Here is an 18,636-nt window from a genome sequence, read left to right as displayed (position 1 = left end):
GGCACACTCTACTAGAAGTGTTAGTGCTTCAGGGACTGTTCAGCATCAGGCTTGTTTTTGACATCTGCAAGGCTGCCACCTGGTCCTCAGTTCATGTTTGTTAGGTTTTACCAAGCAGACAAGTAGGGGTTCAGCAGGGGCCAGCTTTGGTTTTAAGGTTCTTCAGGTGGCCTTGTGAACATTTGTGCCAAGATCATACTGCAATAGAAAGTAATAAGAAAAGGGGTGGGATTTTAGTGTCTCTATTGTAAAATTTGCCCAAATTCCTATAGCTACAGAGGTAAATGTAGGCTGGCTTTAAAGTGTGGTTAATGTTTGTTCATTATATGTAAACACTTTAGCGTGCATAGTCTGAACACAGATTCACTTTAAATAGAAACCAGTTAAGGAGCCTGAATAAATCCTACTAGCTGCTTTGTTTAAAGAAATTAAAGAAATAATTCTTGAAGCCTGTGTACCTGCCAGAGAATCTTTACCTCTGCTTGATATACAGTACAAGGATACCTGACCTTCTGATAGTACAGGCATTCAATTGGTCAAACTGATTTTAAATGTCAACTGGTGTGCAAAATGTAAGGAGATATAAGCATGACAGGCAATATGCAAATAGCAAGCAGTGTACAACTAGTATTTTTCACTGAATATTTACAGTACTGTACATGGAATATATTTAGGTCTTTACATTTGTATGTAGATTTCCTGTAAAAACATGGATATTGAAAGCCTGTTTACAAATTAGTCAGGTAGCACTGCCCTTTTGATTCTATAACATACATGCCAAAGTACAATTTGCTTTCCGTGAGAAACAAACTATTTGAGATGGTGTAAAGATGTAATAAAAGTTTGATGAATCTCCCATTGTGAGCAAGAGCAAATCTTTTTTGCTGCTGGAGCCTAAAACATATTGCTTTTCATGACAGCATGACCGCTATGAGGTTCAGCCGCATCAAAGTTTAATTACCATTTTCTCTTGCAGTCTGCAGCTGATATGCATCTCTGTCTCCAAACCCTGAACTGCCTCTGCGAAAAATATATTGATGTTTTATGAATAAATAGTAATGATAAGTGAAAAGAACAACATAAAATATTAAGTTCATGGCGTTCCATGAGTTCTTGTAGGATCATTATATTCTAAAACCAATCACAAAGGAGATGCAATGCAAGCTTTACAAAGGGATCTCTACTTCAATGTCATAGTCACTTCCATGAAAGCAAAAGCATTTCATGTTTCTAGAATCCAAAAACTATTTAAACTTGAGCGGAGTATTGTCCTAGTAGGCCAGTCAGACTTATATTTACAAAATGACTTGTGTATTCCTAAGATTCCTGTACCAGAATCCCAGGGGGCCTTGGCAAGTGCAAATGAGGGCTGTCAATTAAAGGTCATGAACATTGTAATAACTGTTCATAATAGGAATTCACAGTAAAATTATAGCACTTTGCTTCATCTTAAATTTTCCCTAAAGCTAACTTTTTTTTTAGATGCTGTAGATTGTGAAAGTGTTGACATTCCTATCTGGTCTTTTACTGATATTTGTATCCCCGCTGGAAGGATTTACCATGTCTGCTTGTCCAAGGTCACTGTCATGTCTGCTTGTCCATTGTCACTGGAACAGAAAGTGAAGAAAAAGGCCACCTTTCACAGTTTTCACCACAACATTAAATAGGGGGAAATCTTCCAAAGGGGAAACCTATTACAATGGTAAGTGTCTAAGAAGGGCTTTGTTTATATCTTCAGACAAGAAATTAATGGAATTCTCCCCAAATGGGACAGAGAAAGCTGGTTTGAAGGTTTCAAATCATTCCTTATTCTACGCAACATTTAAAAAAAGTTTTGGCCTTCCAGATACTTTGAAGCAGCCCCACTATAGAAGTACATGTCAATCTAAAATGCTAATTAACACTCTACTTAGTCTAACAAGTTCATTTATAGTCATCTGAACCTAAAGCTGTGCCTTGACCAGTGCCAGGACAAGGTCATCCAGCATGCAGGGCAAAGATGCCAAACTGCGCCCCCCCTTCTTGCCTTAGGACTAGGGTGCCCCCATCCCTGCAATAAACCTTTGCACCCAGGGCAGCTGCCCTTCCTGCCCACTCCCGGCCCTGGCCTGGACTATACTTTACAAAATGAATATATCATCATGATGTCATACACCACAGCCCCTCTGGATCATTGAGGCTTTGGTTATATCTTTGGCTAAGGCTGTCGTGGTGGGTTTGCTAAATTTTAAAGGCTCTCTGTATTCCCACTAATAAAAAAAAAAAAAAAAAAAGGAGTGAATTGACCACTTGGCCTTTACTCAATATTCTTTGATGTTATGGTTACTGTTTTTTTTTTTTCAGGATACCACCATTATTTTTACAGTATAAGTCCTTTGCAGGCATTTATATTAATGTAGACAGCAACTAACCCCGGGTTATACAGAGTTTTTGTAACCGTTTGTAACTACTTGTATGGGGGGGACCTAAAATGGTTGTAAACCCTTAAATATACCCAGTGAAGTAACTAGCCTTAAGTGATACACAGCAATGAAACAAATCCTCCTATATAAGTTGTACCTGTTTGTCTGTAGACCTCTCTTCTCTGCAGTCTTTCAAAACACACATTTTACACAGCATTTCTCATCTCTGAAAAGTAGGGGACCAGGGATTTGAGGTGTCACACTACAGAACCCAGTGAGAAAAGCTCTGATTGGAGCGAAGATACACCCCTCCTCGCAGTACACAGGGAACATGCACAACTGCGGCTATTAATCACAGGCTGTAAGTTGGATCATCTCTTCCCCATCACCGGTTATCTCTTGGAGTTGGGAAAAGCTTTTGGAAGTGACTCATGCAAATAACAGAGGAACGAAGCATCAGAGAGAAATCACACTCAGTGCTTTGGATAGAGGAAAGTACACAGTTTAGAAGGATGTAAATTGTTCAAGTTTCATGTGTTAAGTTTACAACCTCTTTAATATAAAACGGTTAATGAACTTACCTGGTTGGCTCATTACAGTTGGTACTATCATTAGAAGACATGTCACTGAAAATACAGAATGTTGCTGAATATATGAAGAAATACCTATTCAAGTTCCTCTGTAAGCCATATATTTTAACACAGCACTGTTTTAGACCAGTTTTCATATACATAAGATAATGTAAACTGAAAGTCCAAGTAAAATATCATCAGCCAATATAGAACAGAGAGTGGGTATCTCAGAAACAAGGACTACAATAAATCAATGGGGACTGCAGTAAGCAAACCTTGTGTGGGATTTTCAGTAAACGTTAACAACCAATCAGAAATAGTTTTCCATCAGAATACACTAAACAGCTGTAAATTGAGATTGGTTTTGTTTTGTGGATTACACAATATATCATGTTGTTGGTGTGAAAAATATTTTACTGTTATGTTTTTAAAGCAGTTCTTCTGTTCTCATCTTATACACATCAAACACGAAGGAGAATAATTTCAGAAGTGACAGAATTTCTCCAAAGTAGCCATCAGAGAACAACTTGAATGAGGAAAGTAATCTTGCCAGTAAAGTGGCAGTGGTCTCTGGTAATAAATTGCAATTCCGGCCCACATGTGAATCATAGAGCTACTAATGCTATCCGCAAAGCACAGCAACTGTGCCTAAATCAGAAAGTGCACTCTCTTTACTTTAATCTGAATTCTGCTTCCGTTATCGCTAATAATATTTAAACTTTTAAGGCATATATTCAGATTTTTGGCTACAAGAAGCACTAGAATTTTCATTTTATAGAATATGTCCTGTGGTCTAATCACACTTAAAAGTGGGAGGGGTTTAAAAGATAGGTCCAGAATCTACAATAAAATACATATCAAAATCAAAAACATACTTATATGAACCAAATTAAACAATAAAAAAATGCAAATAGTCTCGCACATGTAGTTCCACTACAAAGTTATTGAAAAATGTGCAGAATCAGAAGTTGGGCAGGGGCAGCTTTGGAGTATCAAGACTCTGACTTGCCATGTGATAACTCTAGCTGGTGCCTTTTACTGGTCTCACTACCCTTTCAGTTTTTTACCCTCCTGTGGCCTGAGCACAGCACTCTTACCTGCTAGGTCTCACCCTATAGAAGGCCTGCACCACCTCCAATTACACCTACTGCTGACTGGCCTTCATTATATCAGAGGCCAGAGTGCCTGCAGTGGTAATGACAAGAAAATAAACACTTTATAAAATGCTGTGCCAGCTGTTAGTGTGCCAGATAAAGAGTGAAGAGTTAGGACTTTTGTTGGTGACTACTATACATGACGTCAAGGAGGAAGCAAAAGTAGGTGTGTCCATCATTCTTAGTTGGCACCTGCACACAAAGAATCATCTCCTCTATGCTTTGGTGGCAAACAGCACAGCATGCACGACTCAGGAGAATATCATCATGCGTGATTTGCTCACAGGCCGTCCCAGAGATTTCATTGATTCTGGTAATTACCCAACAGCCAGAAACACCCATCATTGCTGAGTCAATTCCACAAATTCTCAGGTAAAGAAAAGAGTGATGATTTCCACTATAAGTTGTTATTGAATTATTTTGCTGTGGGTGCCGCTGTCAGTATACAAAATCCCTGTGGACCGGGGGGGGGGGGGGGGGTTGGGGCTGCCTACATCCACACCAAACTTACAATGTATGGTCATATTAATGTATGGCTTAATAATATCTATGCAACCAAACAGTGTACTTGTAGCACAGGGCTGCTTTACTTACCATGTGTGGATGCCTGCACAGGCTTCTTTATCTCTGTTTCCCACAATCTTCAGGGCCAAGGACTTACCCAAGGAATGTATATTTCTCTCTTGCCCACCCTCTGGTGCTCAGAGAGACCTTTTCTGATGAGACAGCAGTGGCTAGACATGTGAGCTGTCACTAGGTTATTGGTCCTCCTAAACTATTCCAGGGATGTGGGCAGCCTGTTTTGAGCACAGAAATGCCTGCCAAGCCCTAGGCGATACATAAAGCACTATGTCAGTTGTGTCCAGAGTGCTGAATCTAAGGTAGGGTCTTCCTGTGCCTGCAGTCATTCTCCTATGTATCCAGACCAGAGCAGGTATTCTTCCTGCACCTACCCTGTGTATGCAGGCCAGCAGGTGGATGAAGCCTGTCTTTTAGTTACACAAAGCCACAGGTTTTCATTATGTACCATTACGACTTTCTAGACACTGGCATCCTAGCAACCAATGATATCATCTGTTAATAAAGAGGATGTCTGTTGCCTCCACAGCATCCTTGTTTTTTTATATATATACATTTTATTAATTTTCAATTCAGTATAAACAAAGCAAATTTTAAAAAACAAAATCAAAATACTTCACTGTTTTCAATAAATGTCATTCCCCCTATATCCCTAAACCTATCAACCCCCCTTTCTTCTACCCCATATTTCCTTTATTGTGCCACTTCTGTCTCTTGTTTTACCTTTACCTAGCTCTGCAGTCATCTCCCTAATCTACCCATATTTCCACATATTTGTTAGTCTTTTTGAAGTCTGCCCACTTTCTCCATTTATTTGAAAAACTCTCAACCTGTTTCTCATCCCTACTGCCTAGGTACTCCATGTTGTATATATATTCAGTTCTGATGAACCATTCTCTAAGGGTGGGACTTTCTGCATTGAACCATTTTTTTTGGTATTGCCCCTTTTGCTGTATTTATCATGTTTGGGACAAGCGTGTTTTTATACTGTTTTTGTGATTTATCTTTTTTATGAAATAAGCACATCCATGGGTCATCCATGATGCCCTCTCATGTAATTTTTCTGATAAACTGTTGTACCTGATGCCAGAAGTCACGGATCTTGGGGCATTTCCACTAAATATGAAACGCATTACAGCCCCTCCAACACAATTCAGATTTCTCTGGATGGTGTTTATGTGCTTTTACCGGCGTTATATACCATCTCAATATCCTTTGAAGTTCATTTCAATGGTGTTCACATCTATCGCAAAACAATGTACGACTCTCAGTGTGGCCTTCACTTCGTGCTCCTTTAAGCGTGAGCCTATCTTTTTTTCCCATATTTCTATGAATGGAGGTTTCCCCGGGCCCGCCATCTCTGTTAACATCTTGTATATCTGAGATATACCATGTTTTATTTTTGTTAACGGGTTACAATATTTTTCCACTAGATTCAGATCCTTCTTGAATCTGAGGGGCCATGGCAAAGATCTCACAAAATGTTTTAACTGAAGATATCTCCGTTGATTTAACATTAAATTTCCACCCCTAGTTCCCGAATTGTATCTCCTTCCTGGGTGCAAAATATGTTGTGCCTTCTAATGATATCAAAGGAGAATTATATTCCTATTTGGTCTGTCTGTAAATCATATCCCATGTTTTAAATACCACTTCATGTCAATTCATGTGTATCTACATGCATTTCCCTGTACTTTGGTGGAATCCAGATATTTTTATTCGTTTGTATTCTACTTAATGTGGTCTCAATCTTAACCCATTTTTATCTGAATGTATTTTTTTCCAATCTAACATATGTGAAATTATAACTGTGATATAATATCTTTTAATATCTGGTGCCACTAGCCCTACCTGTGGTTTGTCTCTACTGAGAGCAGCATATTGTATTCCCGGCTTTTTCCCCTGCCAGATACATTTTAAAAACATTGTTTTTATCATTCTAAAGTACATCAATGGAATAGCAATTGGTAACATTTGAAATCTATATAAGATTTTTGGCAGTATGGTCATCTTAATTGTGTTTATTCTCCCCAACCAAGAAAGTGGGCGACTCAATATTTTTTTAATATCTGCTTTTATCTCATTTAGCATAGGTAAATAATTGACATGATAGAGGTTTTTTAATGATGAAGTTAAGTTTATCCCAAGGTATTTTAGTTTCGACTTTGTCCACGTGAATGGGAATTCCCCCTGTAATGCCAGTTCTTCTTTCTTACTTAGCCCGATGTTCTGAATTTTTTACTTTATTGGGCTGATCTTGAAATTTGATAGTTCCCCATATTTTTTAACTCCTTCATCACATTTGGGAGGGTTATTCTGGGGTTAGTAATATAGAACAAGATGTCATCGGCATATGCTGCCACTTTATGTTCCTCCTGTCCAACCCTTACTCCTCCTATATCTTCGTTATTCCTTATTGTCACTAATAATGGTTCAAACGACATGACAAACAGCAGTGGTGAGAGAGGACACCCCTGTCTTGTCCCGTTGCACATTTTAAATTGGGGGGATAAATTACCATTAACCGTTGCTGATACTGTTGGGTTTCTGTATATTGCCCTAATCCATTGGGTCATTCTCGGGCCAATACCCAAGTCCTCTATTGTTCCCAGCATTAACTCCCAGTCCACCCTGTTAAATGCTTTCTCCGCATCTATTGACAGCAGGAGGGCTGGGGTATCAAGGCCTCTAGCTTTGTGCAATAGCAACAATGTTCTAATTCCATTTTTCTTCCCCTCTCTACCTTGAATGAATCCTGTCTGATTTGGATAGATCCATTCTACCATTAAGTCTTTTAATTGAGTTGTTAGAACTTTTGCATATAGTTTTGTATCAGCCTTTAACAGAGCTATTGGTCTGTAGTTAGAACACAAGGTTACATATTTTCCTTCTTTGGGTATTACCGTAATGTGAACCTGTAATGATTCTGCTCTCATCCTCCCACTTTCTCCTATCCCATTCATATAAATGCAAAGTTTTGGTACCAGTATTCCCTTGAACCTTCTGTAATATCGGATAGTATACCCATCCGGGCCTGGACTTTACCCGTTCGGTGAGTTTTTTAATGCCTCCATTATCTCCTTCTGTGAGATTGGTGTCTTTAGAGCTAATAGTTTGTCAGCTGATAGTTTTGGTTGTTTTGAATCTTTTATATATCTTTGTATCCTTTGTTTTCTATTTTGTTATTTTTCATATAATTCCTTTTGCTGCACAGTGTATAAAGCATCATAAATACCTTTGAAAGACTTTAGCTATATCTGTTGTTGAATATGCCATTTTCCCCCTGTGATCTTTATTTTTTTTCTATATAATTGTTTGACTTTTTACCCTTTAACATTCTTGCTAGGTATTTCCCTGTTTTATTTTCCCCATTTGAATCTTTCCCTATCTTTCCCTAGCAACTCTATTACAGTTATGTCTTGTCTCTTCTTCCAACAGCTCCCTTAATTTATCTCTTTTTAATACCAAATCTTGTTGTATCCCGAACTCCAGGCTCTTTTTATGTTTCTGTTCCATCTCATTCCATCTCTGTTATTAGTCTATTTGTACTAATAGTTCTTTCCTTTTTTTTCCTGGAGCCTTTTGAAATGATACTCTGATATAAGTTTTATGAGCCTCCCATATTGTGGCGTCTGAGACGTCTGGGGTTTCATTATCTAAAAAATATTGTTCCAGTTCTTTCTCTATACTTTTCCCTACTTCTACATCCTGTATTAGGTCTTCATTAACCTTCCAAATATTTATCTTTCTCTGAGTTACTGGAATTATTATTTCTATTATAACTGGGGCATGGTTGGATATAGTCATAGTTCCTTTTGATGTACTGATGACTCCTTCTATCAACCTGTGTTCTCTCATAATATAATCTAATCTTGAGTACATGGAATGCACTGGGGAATAAAAGGAATAGTCTCTCTCCCCAAGGATGTTGGATTCTCCAAGCATCTACCAATTGGCAGTGAAAGAGCTTATTCCTTACCATCCTAAGTTGAAGTCCTTCCATTTCCCGTGCACTCGACGTACAATCCAAGAATGGGTCCATGCAGAAATTGAAATCACCTGCTAGGAACAAATTGCCTTTTTTTTTAAAAAAGTCAGCTTGTCTAAAATTTTCTTCAAATATCCTCTCGGATTTTTATTTGGACAATCTTTCCTCCAAGGAGAACCTCACGTTCTTCGAGAAACCGATTTCTACCCCCTCTGCTCTCTTAGTTGGTGTATTTCCATAATACCAGACCAGTTAGTATTTTAAGTATATTTTCACATTTGTAACTTGTGCGATGTATGTTTCTTGTAGAAATACTATACTAGCAAAATTTTGTCTAAGCTCTTCTAACACCTTGTGTCTTTTAGTTGCCGTATTTAATCCTCTAATATTATATGTCATTAATTTTAGTTCATGTCATCTCTCCTTCCCTTCCTCCTGGAATTTATTGCCTCTCCCACCTGGCCTAGGCCAGGAGTGAGAACAGAGGCGACCCCTATTGGTTCTCAATGAGAGCGTAACATTGTTTTTCCTTTAATTCTCCCCCCAGCCCATCCAGATGATGGCCTGTTTTGTCCGCTTTTTTCTCTTGCTTCTATTTGCTTTATGCAGGATTTCTTTAAGGTCTGTTTGTCCCATGTTTCTTCTTGTGTCATTAATTTCTTATTTGTTCCGGGGTTGGAACTTACTTTGGGAGACTTTGCAGTCGCACCGCCTCTTGCTAATCTACCGCTCATGCTTTAGCGTTTTTATTTTCCAGCTCCTCAGCGTCTCACAGACCCCAGCCATATCACACTCCCCTTTATTTTATATTTTATATTTTTTTCCCTTTTTCTTCTTAAACAAACTACACAGTCAGTGAGGGTCAGGATCTCAAACAGTCACTTAACAGTTGTCAGCAAAAAGTAAAACCAGCATTTTGAAATCAAGGGGGACAACAAGATATGGAAGCAAAGGGAGATCAAGTTGATCTCACCACTTTGTTGACTGTGGCAGTGATATCAAGTATGGAGCTAATGGCTTCTAAGTGTGTCTCCTGGTTCTTTCTTGCCTGTTCCAGTTCCCCTGGAGCCTAGGTGCTCTCCGTTGTCTCCAGGCTTCAACAGAGTGGACTCTCCCTTCTCCTTTACCTCTTGTAGGGCGCTGCTATGTACTCCTGTGCCTTTCAGATATCTCACGCTGGCACCATCTAGGCTATAAACCAACAGCATTCGTGGGCACTGGGTGTCCAACAGGCAGAAGCCGGAGCAGACTGAGCTAGGTTAAGATTGGGTGAGCCAGCTCCTCCACCAGTCGTCTCACTCGACCTTCATCGCGGCTGATCATGCGGCCAATGAGAGTCCAACCCGGGTGAAGGACCTCAGCGGGCATGAGGGGGGATGCGGGACGCTCAGGGCGTAAGGATCCACCGGAGCATGGTGAACGCCATGTAGGCTTCTCCCCCACTAAGTGCTTCTCGATCAAACTTCTTAAACAGTGTGCCAAATACTGTGTAGAGGCTCCAAATCTCCACACAGCATTCTTGCTTGACCCTCCTGTGTCCCTCTCCCTCAGCACTAGGGGTGACATTAGCTGACTGATGGAGAGAAATTGAGGGAGAAGAGAAACATTGGATTACTAGTCAGTACCAGGGTGCAAAAGTGTATTTGTTTGGAATAAACCTAACATTGGGTGTCCTATGTGTGGATGATTCTGCATTGTGTAAAGCTATTAGAATGTTTTTTTACATTTTAGAATGGGGTGCTTCGAGACTGTATCCTGCATACTGTACTACAGAGTCATTTTGAGGCTAACAGTGTAGAACACTAGGTACCTCCCACCAGATCCTTAGTACAGCACATTTGTCCTGCTCCAGGCCCTGTCCCTAGGAAAGCTCCATACTGCAGTGGCACTAGAAAAGGGGATCCACCATAAAGAAGGGCATATTTAGACAGAAACCAAACTGCACTTCTGACTGAAACCGTTTTGTCACTGGCTACCACCATTCCCACTCAGCTGGCCTCTCTTCCTTCTTTATGCTGATGTTACACAAGAACCTGAAACACTCTTATTCACCTACACTTTGTTTCCCCTCTTGTACACAATGTGATGGCACATGTTTATCTTCATTAAGTGACCAGACCAGACTTTGTAGAATAAACAAACCTACTGTGCAGATCATAATATTCGTACAAGGATATTACACCGCTCTCACAAGAGATATTATTTACACAGTAATTTTCAATTTAACAAATTACTTTGCTGTGACCTTAACATTGGCTGTGACAATGATTCTGGCTGCAACAATGGTTATGGCTGTAAGAATGGTGCCAGTACCTTTGGCTTTAACATTTCCCAAACATGTAGCTAACAGTCCTGCACTTTCCCCACTCTGGGTTCCGTCACGGGCAAACTCCTTCCTAAATGTACGATCGTATCGCAGGATGTGTGTCCTCTCTTGCTTTTCCTCAGATAAAAGGCAGAGGAACACTCCCCTATATTACCTTACAATTAACCCCACAGATACTGGGCATTCATTTACACATTAATGAAATGCCTAACTTAGCATCTGCCAACATGCAAATCTATTTGTCACTTTGACTTTGTTAGCATAATATTGTTCTATGTGTGGAAGTATGAATATCGCTTAAGCTTCACATCAAAGTAAGCCCATTCCTGATGGGATGTAGTAACCTCAGCTTGGGTTCCCGCCAGGCCACCCAGGCATGGCCTTGAGGAAGACCAGGCTGAGGTTGCCCCTTACCATCACGAGTGGGCTTGCTTTGATGTGCACTGTAACCACTTCCTGCCCGTCATATAGCAAAATGACGGCTGGAAAGTGGTTGCTCTATCCTAACTGGCCTTCATATGACGTCCAGCAGGACGTCATATGAAGGCCCCGGGGGGCGCGCAGAGTGGCGATCGGTGGTGCAGGGTGTCACTCTGACTCACCGCATCTCCAATCCCGGTAAAGAGCCTAATGACGTAGGCTCTTTACCATGTGACCAGCTGTGTCCAATCACAGCTGGTCACATAGTAAATAGGAAGTGCCATTGATCGGCTTTCCTCAGTTCGTGCCTGACAGGCACGAGTAGAGGAGGGACGATCGGCGGCTCTCCTGACAAGGGGGTCTGTGCTAGTAATCAGAGCATTGATTACCAGTGCAGACCCTTGGGGGATGCCACTAGAGCCACCAGGGATGCCCACCCATGGCCACCAAGGATGCCAATCAGGGCTCAGGGACCCTTTCAGTGCCCTCCTCATCAGTGCTGCCCATCATTGCCATCTATCAGTGCCGCTCCCACCAGTGCCCATTATTGCCCATGAGTGCTGCCTATCAGTGCCCATCAGTGCTGCCTATCAGTGCCTATCAGTGCCTGTCAGTGCCACCCATCAGTGCCTATCAGTGCCGCCTATCAGTGCCCCTCAGTGTCGCCTATAAGTGCCCATCAGTGCCATCTATCAGTGCTACCTATCAATGCCACATATCAGTGCCCATCAGTGCTGCATATCAGTGCCACCTATCAATGCCCATCAGTGCTGCATATTAGTGCCTCATCATCAGTGCCACCCCAACAGTGCCTCCTCATCAGTGCCTTGTCAGTTCGGCCTCATCAGTGCTTAGCAGTGCAGGAAAAAACTTATCTATTTACAAAATGTTATAACATAAACAAAAAAACTTTTTTTTTTTTTTCAAACTTTTCAGTCTTTTTTTATTTGTGTAGCAAAAAAGAAAAAACCTTGCAGTGATCAAATACCAACAAAAGGAAGCTCTATTTGTGGGGAAAAAATAACACAAATTTGATTTACTTACAGCGTTGCGTGACCGCGAAATTGTCATTCAAAATGCAACAGCGCTAAAAGCTGAAAATTGGCCTGGGCAGGAAGGGGGTGAAAGTGCCCTGTATTGAAGTGGTTAAAGGATATTCATACTTCCACACATTGATGTTTGGAGGCGGGATAGGCTCCTTTCCCAGCCAGCTAGCACCCTTTTTTAAGCCTGAGCAGCTCGCGCACAAGGTTTTTGGTCATAGTCATTTTCTACTCCGCATGTGTTCAGTAAAGTTCACATTAAAGCCACATTCTGATTATTTGGCTGATCACGAATCCTGTTAGACTAGGTGGTTCTCACAAGTCTCCTGGGCAGAGTTGCAACATATTGCCATGTGACCCTATGCTTTGCAACCTCCTTCTTAAGCCCCAGTATATATGACAAAGCTACAGTAAACTCACCAGTGCTTAGGACATATAAAACAGCTGTCAATTCTATAAGCCCAGATTGAGAGCCAATCAGAATATAGGAATGCCTGCAACTCCAAAGTCCTAGTTTGGGTATAGGGGGTAGGTTGGGTGCTGAATACGAATACTGGAACTAAAATGAAAAGGTGTCAGCCGAAATGTTATATCCACTGATAACATTTAAACAGCAATATTCATATTTCATTGTGTCTGCATTTAAAAATCCTTCATATATATATTTTTTTTTTCAAACTGAGCTTGAAAGAACAGGCTATTGTGAAAAATCAAATAGAAACTCTGTACTGTATGTAAATGATCCTTATTATACAAAGTGAAAAAATCCTAATCATTGACACGGGATTGTGCAGATTGGCAGAATGTCTTCTATTCACCAAACCCTCCACACTTGATTAGATCTATGAGGCGTCTTGTGAAACGTGTCATGACCTGTGGCATGTCTGCGGCTCTGCGCAATAATTCAAAATGCAAGACACACTCACGCTCTTTGTTTAAATATTCATAGTTTCAGGTTTTCCTTGAGGTTTTCCACACTCGTTTGTTAATTTAATATTTACAGTAGAATGACAGCATTTTCAGGATGAATGTTGCTGCTTTGCCATTTCAGTATAGTCTGCACCTTTCAGGTCTTTACAATGATCAGGGTCAGCCAACAATACAGAACATTATTTGTATGTGCTCTTCACCTTTACTAAAAGCATACGTGTTCAGCCATTATTTATTTGAGCAGATCATGTCGAAAGGCTGGAAAAGCAATTTACTTTATCTGAAATTTGCTGTTTGTATACTGCATTTTCTTTTTGCTTTTTCTATACCCAAAGGCTGTGTGTACTGCACATCTGGCCTCATAAATACAAATAAGTATAAAGGATAGTTGAAATATTGTTCACAGTAACCAATCAGATGATATCTTCATTTCTAACTTGCACTGAAAAAATAAATATTAGCCTAAACCAGATTGGTTGCAAGTTACCAACTGTATTTCTAGAGTTTTTTTTAATGTGTTATGTATAATCAAATTGGATACGCACATCGTAGGTGAAACCCTCCAGGTATGGGAATATTTGAATCTTACCAGAAGGTAAATGTCTATAAGGCAAAGAAAGAATACAGATACGCAATTCAACGAATATTCAAACTAATCTACACATAATTCTGGGCTTCTATGTAATAAACATTCAGTGTGACTTTGGCCATGCTGCCCCTCCAGCACACAATTAAATCTACTTCAAGCCTATCAAGCAACCTGCTGCCAATGCTATTACCACCATTAGCATGGAAACATAAACCTCATTAATTCTTTGTTTTCTGCAAAAATCTGAGTTTAGGGGACAATTACTTGAAAATAATACTATTGGGCTAATGGCACTCAATTGAAAAGCTGCCAACTGCAGTCATTCTATTGGCTGTAATCTCTGTGTGTTACATCACAGCAGTGCAGCTGCCAATTGGAAAGCAAAACATTAATGTAACAATATTTGTTTAAATTGGCATAATTATTAGAATTAGCGTTTAAGAGATATATGTATATCATATTATTAATATTATAATAAAGGTCACTTGGTTAAACTTTATTGATTCTTTAATTTACAAAAAATGAAGGCATCAACAAAATAATGGATTCTAAATAGAACTATTGGATCAGCAGGTAAAAACGAATTCACAAAATACGCTCATGCGTAACCAGCCACCAACTGTACTATTTCTATGGACTATGACTGATGAAAGTGATATTGCAGTAGATTCAATTATCAACAGGAATATGAGAGGAGTAGCATTTGACTACATTTGCAAGGTGATCACCCTCTTGAATGATGAGCTTAAAGTCAAACACTTTTAAAATCGCTTTAAATCCATATAAGGCTTACAGTATTTTACTACAGCTTGAGCTATAATTATTCTGAGAACAGGCTGCTAATTACTATTCCACAGAAGATACAATCAAGCCCATGGTGTCAGTCATTCACACAAGCCAACAAGTCAACATGATTAGATTGTTGTTAAATCCTGAACTGAAAGAGGTGTTTTGCGTTCCGCAAAATGTAGCTGACATTTAACCATGAATGCTACAAAAGGTGCACTAGCATGCCAAACATATATGCTTCTTGAATCAAATTAAGAACAAAGAATAAAATCATGGGTATGGAAAAATCAAATAGATACCAGTTTCTACAGTCCTATCTGTTTTCGCAAGGTTACATGGTAACTATACAAATCATTTTGAACAGCTGTTTTGCTCTGTCAAAAATTACCTTTGATTGATTGCAATGATATACTTTACCAAAAATGAAATGAATGCAGCTGTGCACAGATCATTTAATGTAAATGCTGGAGCAATGCCCAATGGCTCAAAGGTCCTTATAATTAAACTACCCTGTGTGAGCTTTCATTTACTCCTGTTATTAAAGCATTTGTTACCCCAAAAGTTCATATTCCTGATATGTGCCTGATGTACCATATTCTTGTATGAAAAGTCTCCTGTTCTCTTTGTATTGCTTCCTTTGTGTGAAATCCCTGGTGTTCCTGCCAGTCCCTCTGCTTTCCTATTAAAAAACTGACAACACTAAGCAGGAGAGCACAACATGGTCAGTTCTCTAGCTGTGCTGGGAACTCAGCATGCTCTCCTCCAATGATCAGATTTGTCCTGACATGCCCCCACTTCACAGCCATTCACTGGGAAGCTCAGCGTACTGCTGTTTCTCCCCCCCCCCCCCAGCTCTTATACAGCTGAGAGCAGAGGAAATGTGATCACTTATATAAAAGGGGAAAAAAGGTATTTATAATGTATTTCTATATCTATACAAAATGTTTTGCCTTTCATTTATATTTTAAACAGAATGGGTTGTTTAACAAGGTGATTAACAACCACTTTCAGGGTTACTAAAACCCACAGTGAACCTTTTGTGAGCTGGGCAAACATGGGTCCGTTTTTTTGGGGGGTTTTTTGATCATCCAGCGGGCTGATAGAAAAAACTGAACAGATTCCCTTATCCACACAGTCAAGGTGGACAGTGGAATCCTCTGTGTTGTGTTATTGTATCTGACAACAGGAATACTCCAGTGTGTAATAATGGGTAGCACAGTGTCTCAGTGGTTATTACTTCTGCCTGGCATCACTAGGGTCATCAGGATCCCAACCATGGCACTATCTGCATGGAGTTTGCATGTTCTCCCTGTGCCTGTATTGTTTTTGTTTTTTCTTCTGGGTACTCTGGATTCCTTCCACACTCAAAAGTAAAAAATTGTCCCTAGTATGTGTATGTATGAATGTGAGTTAGGGACCTGTAAGCTCCTTGAGGGCAGGGACTGATGTGAATGAACAATATATATGTAAAGACCTGCATGAAATTGTTGGTGCTTTATAAATACCTGTAATAAATAAATAATGTGCTGATTGAACAAAAATTGTCCAACAAGCCTGTTTGTGAAAAGTCAATCGTTATATCGACTTCTCACAAATGGGAACATTAGATGCTTCTAGGTTGTATCACTCATTGAATTCTAATATCTTCTGTGGACTCCAGACTTGAGTTCCCAGGAAGGGATTTTCTTTTTTTACTTAAATGCACTATGAGCAGGGGGACTGCTGTAAGGCTACGTTCACATCTTGACGTTGCTATTACAGTCGTTTTTATGGGCATTTTTTCAGGTGTTTTTATGGGCGTTTTTTCAGGTGTTTTTAAGGGGGGGGGGGGTTTGCAGGCGTTTTACAGGCGTTTTTACAGGCATTTTTTGTGCAGGCATTTTTAGATTGAATAGAGACCAATGGAAAACGCCTGTAATCTGCCCAAAAAGAAGCTCATGTACTTTTTTGTGCGTTGGGCGTTTTGCTCACGGCTTCAAAACGCTCAGATGTGAACAGGGGCCATTGAAATGAATAGGATTTGTCTTGTTGGGCATTTTGAGAGCTGATCCTAGAGCAGAAAAACGCCCCCAAAACGCCCCAAAACGCCTACATGTGAACGTAGCCTAAGTGAGCAGAAGGAGTGAGACTACATGTATAGGTAGATTTTGCTGATGGAATCTCTAAAAGATATAAGAAAGCAGTGTGTGGTTTAATTTATTTTTCATATCTAATAAAATACAGCAAGCAATAATTTACGAATGTCAGTTAAAGAAAAGTAGTCATTCTATAAGGAGCCCTGTGCATAGGTAAAACACAGAGTTCAGTTTAAAAACATCAGTTACATATTTTCACACCTTCTCACTCAGAGCAACCAGGCATGAGACAAAGTGCCTGTACTTACGCCATGATTCACGGTCTACCTGGGATGCTCTAAACTCTAAATCCTAGCAGCTACATGCTGTACTGTGCTTTGAAGCAAATTAACAGCGCGATACCTACATAGATTCTACCCTAAGCAACCTAGCTCGGTACTATGGATTTTCATCTTTGATATCTGTAATACATAATTTGTAAAGGTACATCCAGTTATTTCTCAGTTATTAATATCCAATGACAGATAGACCCCCAGTGACATTTAATTCTCATATAAGACATTTACATCAAAAGCAAAGTGATACTTCCTCTAGGACTCCCCTTTAGAAATCTACCTATGCATTTTGTGCTGACAAGTAAAACAAGCGCCAGGGTTGTCCCAGCAGGCACACTGACATCTTTCATTCAATTAGTTACAAAGACAAGGCAAAACAACACACACAATACAAGCTAACAACACCAAACTGTCATGTTCGGGAATAGAAGATGAGATACTACCAGTCGCATGCTGAAATTTCTGGAGGACTCTCAGGGACACCAATCCAAGATGATTTTTTGGATGCAATTCTGCTGGACCACTGGACTGGATGTGACTGCTGCTGAGAAGGAGATGAAATTGAGATAGCAGTTCTTAGACTTGAGCACATTCAAGGCATCAAAGATCCCATGGACAGTCACACAAGACCCTCCCGACACCCTCCTCATTCAGCACTGAGTACTGTTCTGCTGGAGAGAGTGCACTGATGTAAAGGAACCTGAATATTCACACTGCTCCTGCCAGTGGCTCTGCAGCTCTGAGCTCATGTTAACTCCATCACTGCCTTGTATCAAAAATGCTTGGTTGCTGTTACACCAACATTACTGTGATACATGTTTCTCTCTACAAAGAAATTATCAATAGCTTGCTCTCTTGGCTATTTTTGATTTTGATAATGAAAATGATACATTTATGCAAAGAAGTGCCTTTTAGCGGAAGTCAAGGATTAACCATTTCCTCGACACAAACCTCTCCCTCTCCATGTACAGTAGCAACAGCAAAAAATGTGTAAATACCATGCAGGCAAGCAGATTGACTCTTAAAAGCCCCCAGATTCACTCAATTTCTCGCTTCAGGTCCTCATCCTCCTCTCCTTTCTCTAGCTATAGCCAGGTTGTGATTGCTACAAAAGATCTCCGTATAATAATGACATGGTGCCATTCTCTGCATAATGCCATGGGCTCTCAGGATGTGGATTGAATGACGCTAGGCCCACCAGATGTAAGTCGAATAAAGTTGGATGCAAATTTAGACGCCATTGTTAACAAACATAAATATACTACAGTTTCATCTGATTTACAGTGAGGGAAAAAAGTATTTGATCCCCTGCTGATTTTGTACGTTTGCCCACTGACAAAAACAATAATCAGTCTATAATTTAATGGTAGGTTTATTTTAACAGTAAGAGACAGAAATACAACAAAGAAATCCAGAAAAACACAGTTCAAAAAA

The 18,636-nt window shown here is 39.9% G+C and overlaps 1 protein-coding gene across 1 annotated transcript in view; it reads right to left on the bottom strand.

The window, feature by feature from the left end:
- Positions 1 to 17,865, bottom strand: part of LOC309549529 (schwannomin-interacting protein 1) — a 609,988-nt gene extending 592,123 nt beyond the window's left edge. The window contains exon 1 of the mRNA XM_082249877.1: positions 17,646 to 17,865. Coding sequence (XP_082106003.1) covers positions 17,646 to 17,654 — 9 coding nt within the window. The 5' untranslated portion in view covers positions 17,655 to 17,865. The remainder of the gene's footprint in view (positions 1 to 17,645) is intronic.
- Positions 17,866 to 18,636: the final 771 nt, after the last annotated feature.

Source organism: Pelophylax lessonae (genome assembly GCF_965119305.1).
Source record: "Pelophylax lessonae genome assembly, chromosome: 3".
In the NCBI taxonomy this organism is placed as follows: domain Eukaryota; kingdom Metazoa; phylum Chordata; class Amphibia; order Anura; family Ranidae; genus Pelophylax; species Pelophylax lessonae.
Note: the sequence above shows the minus strand (reverse complement) of the source record. Positions and strands in the feature narration are given on the sequence as shown.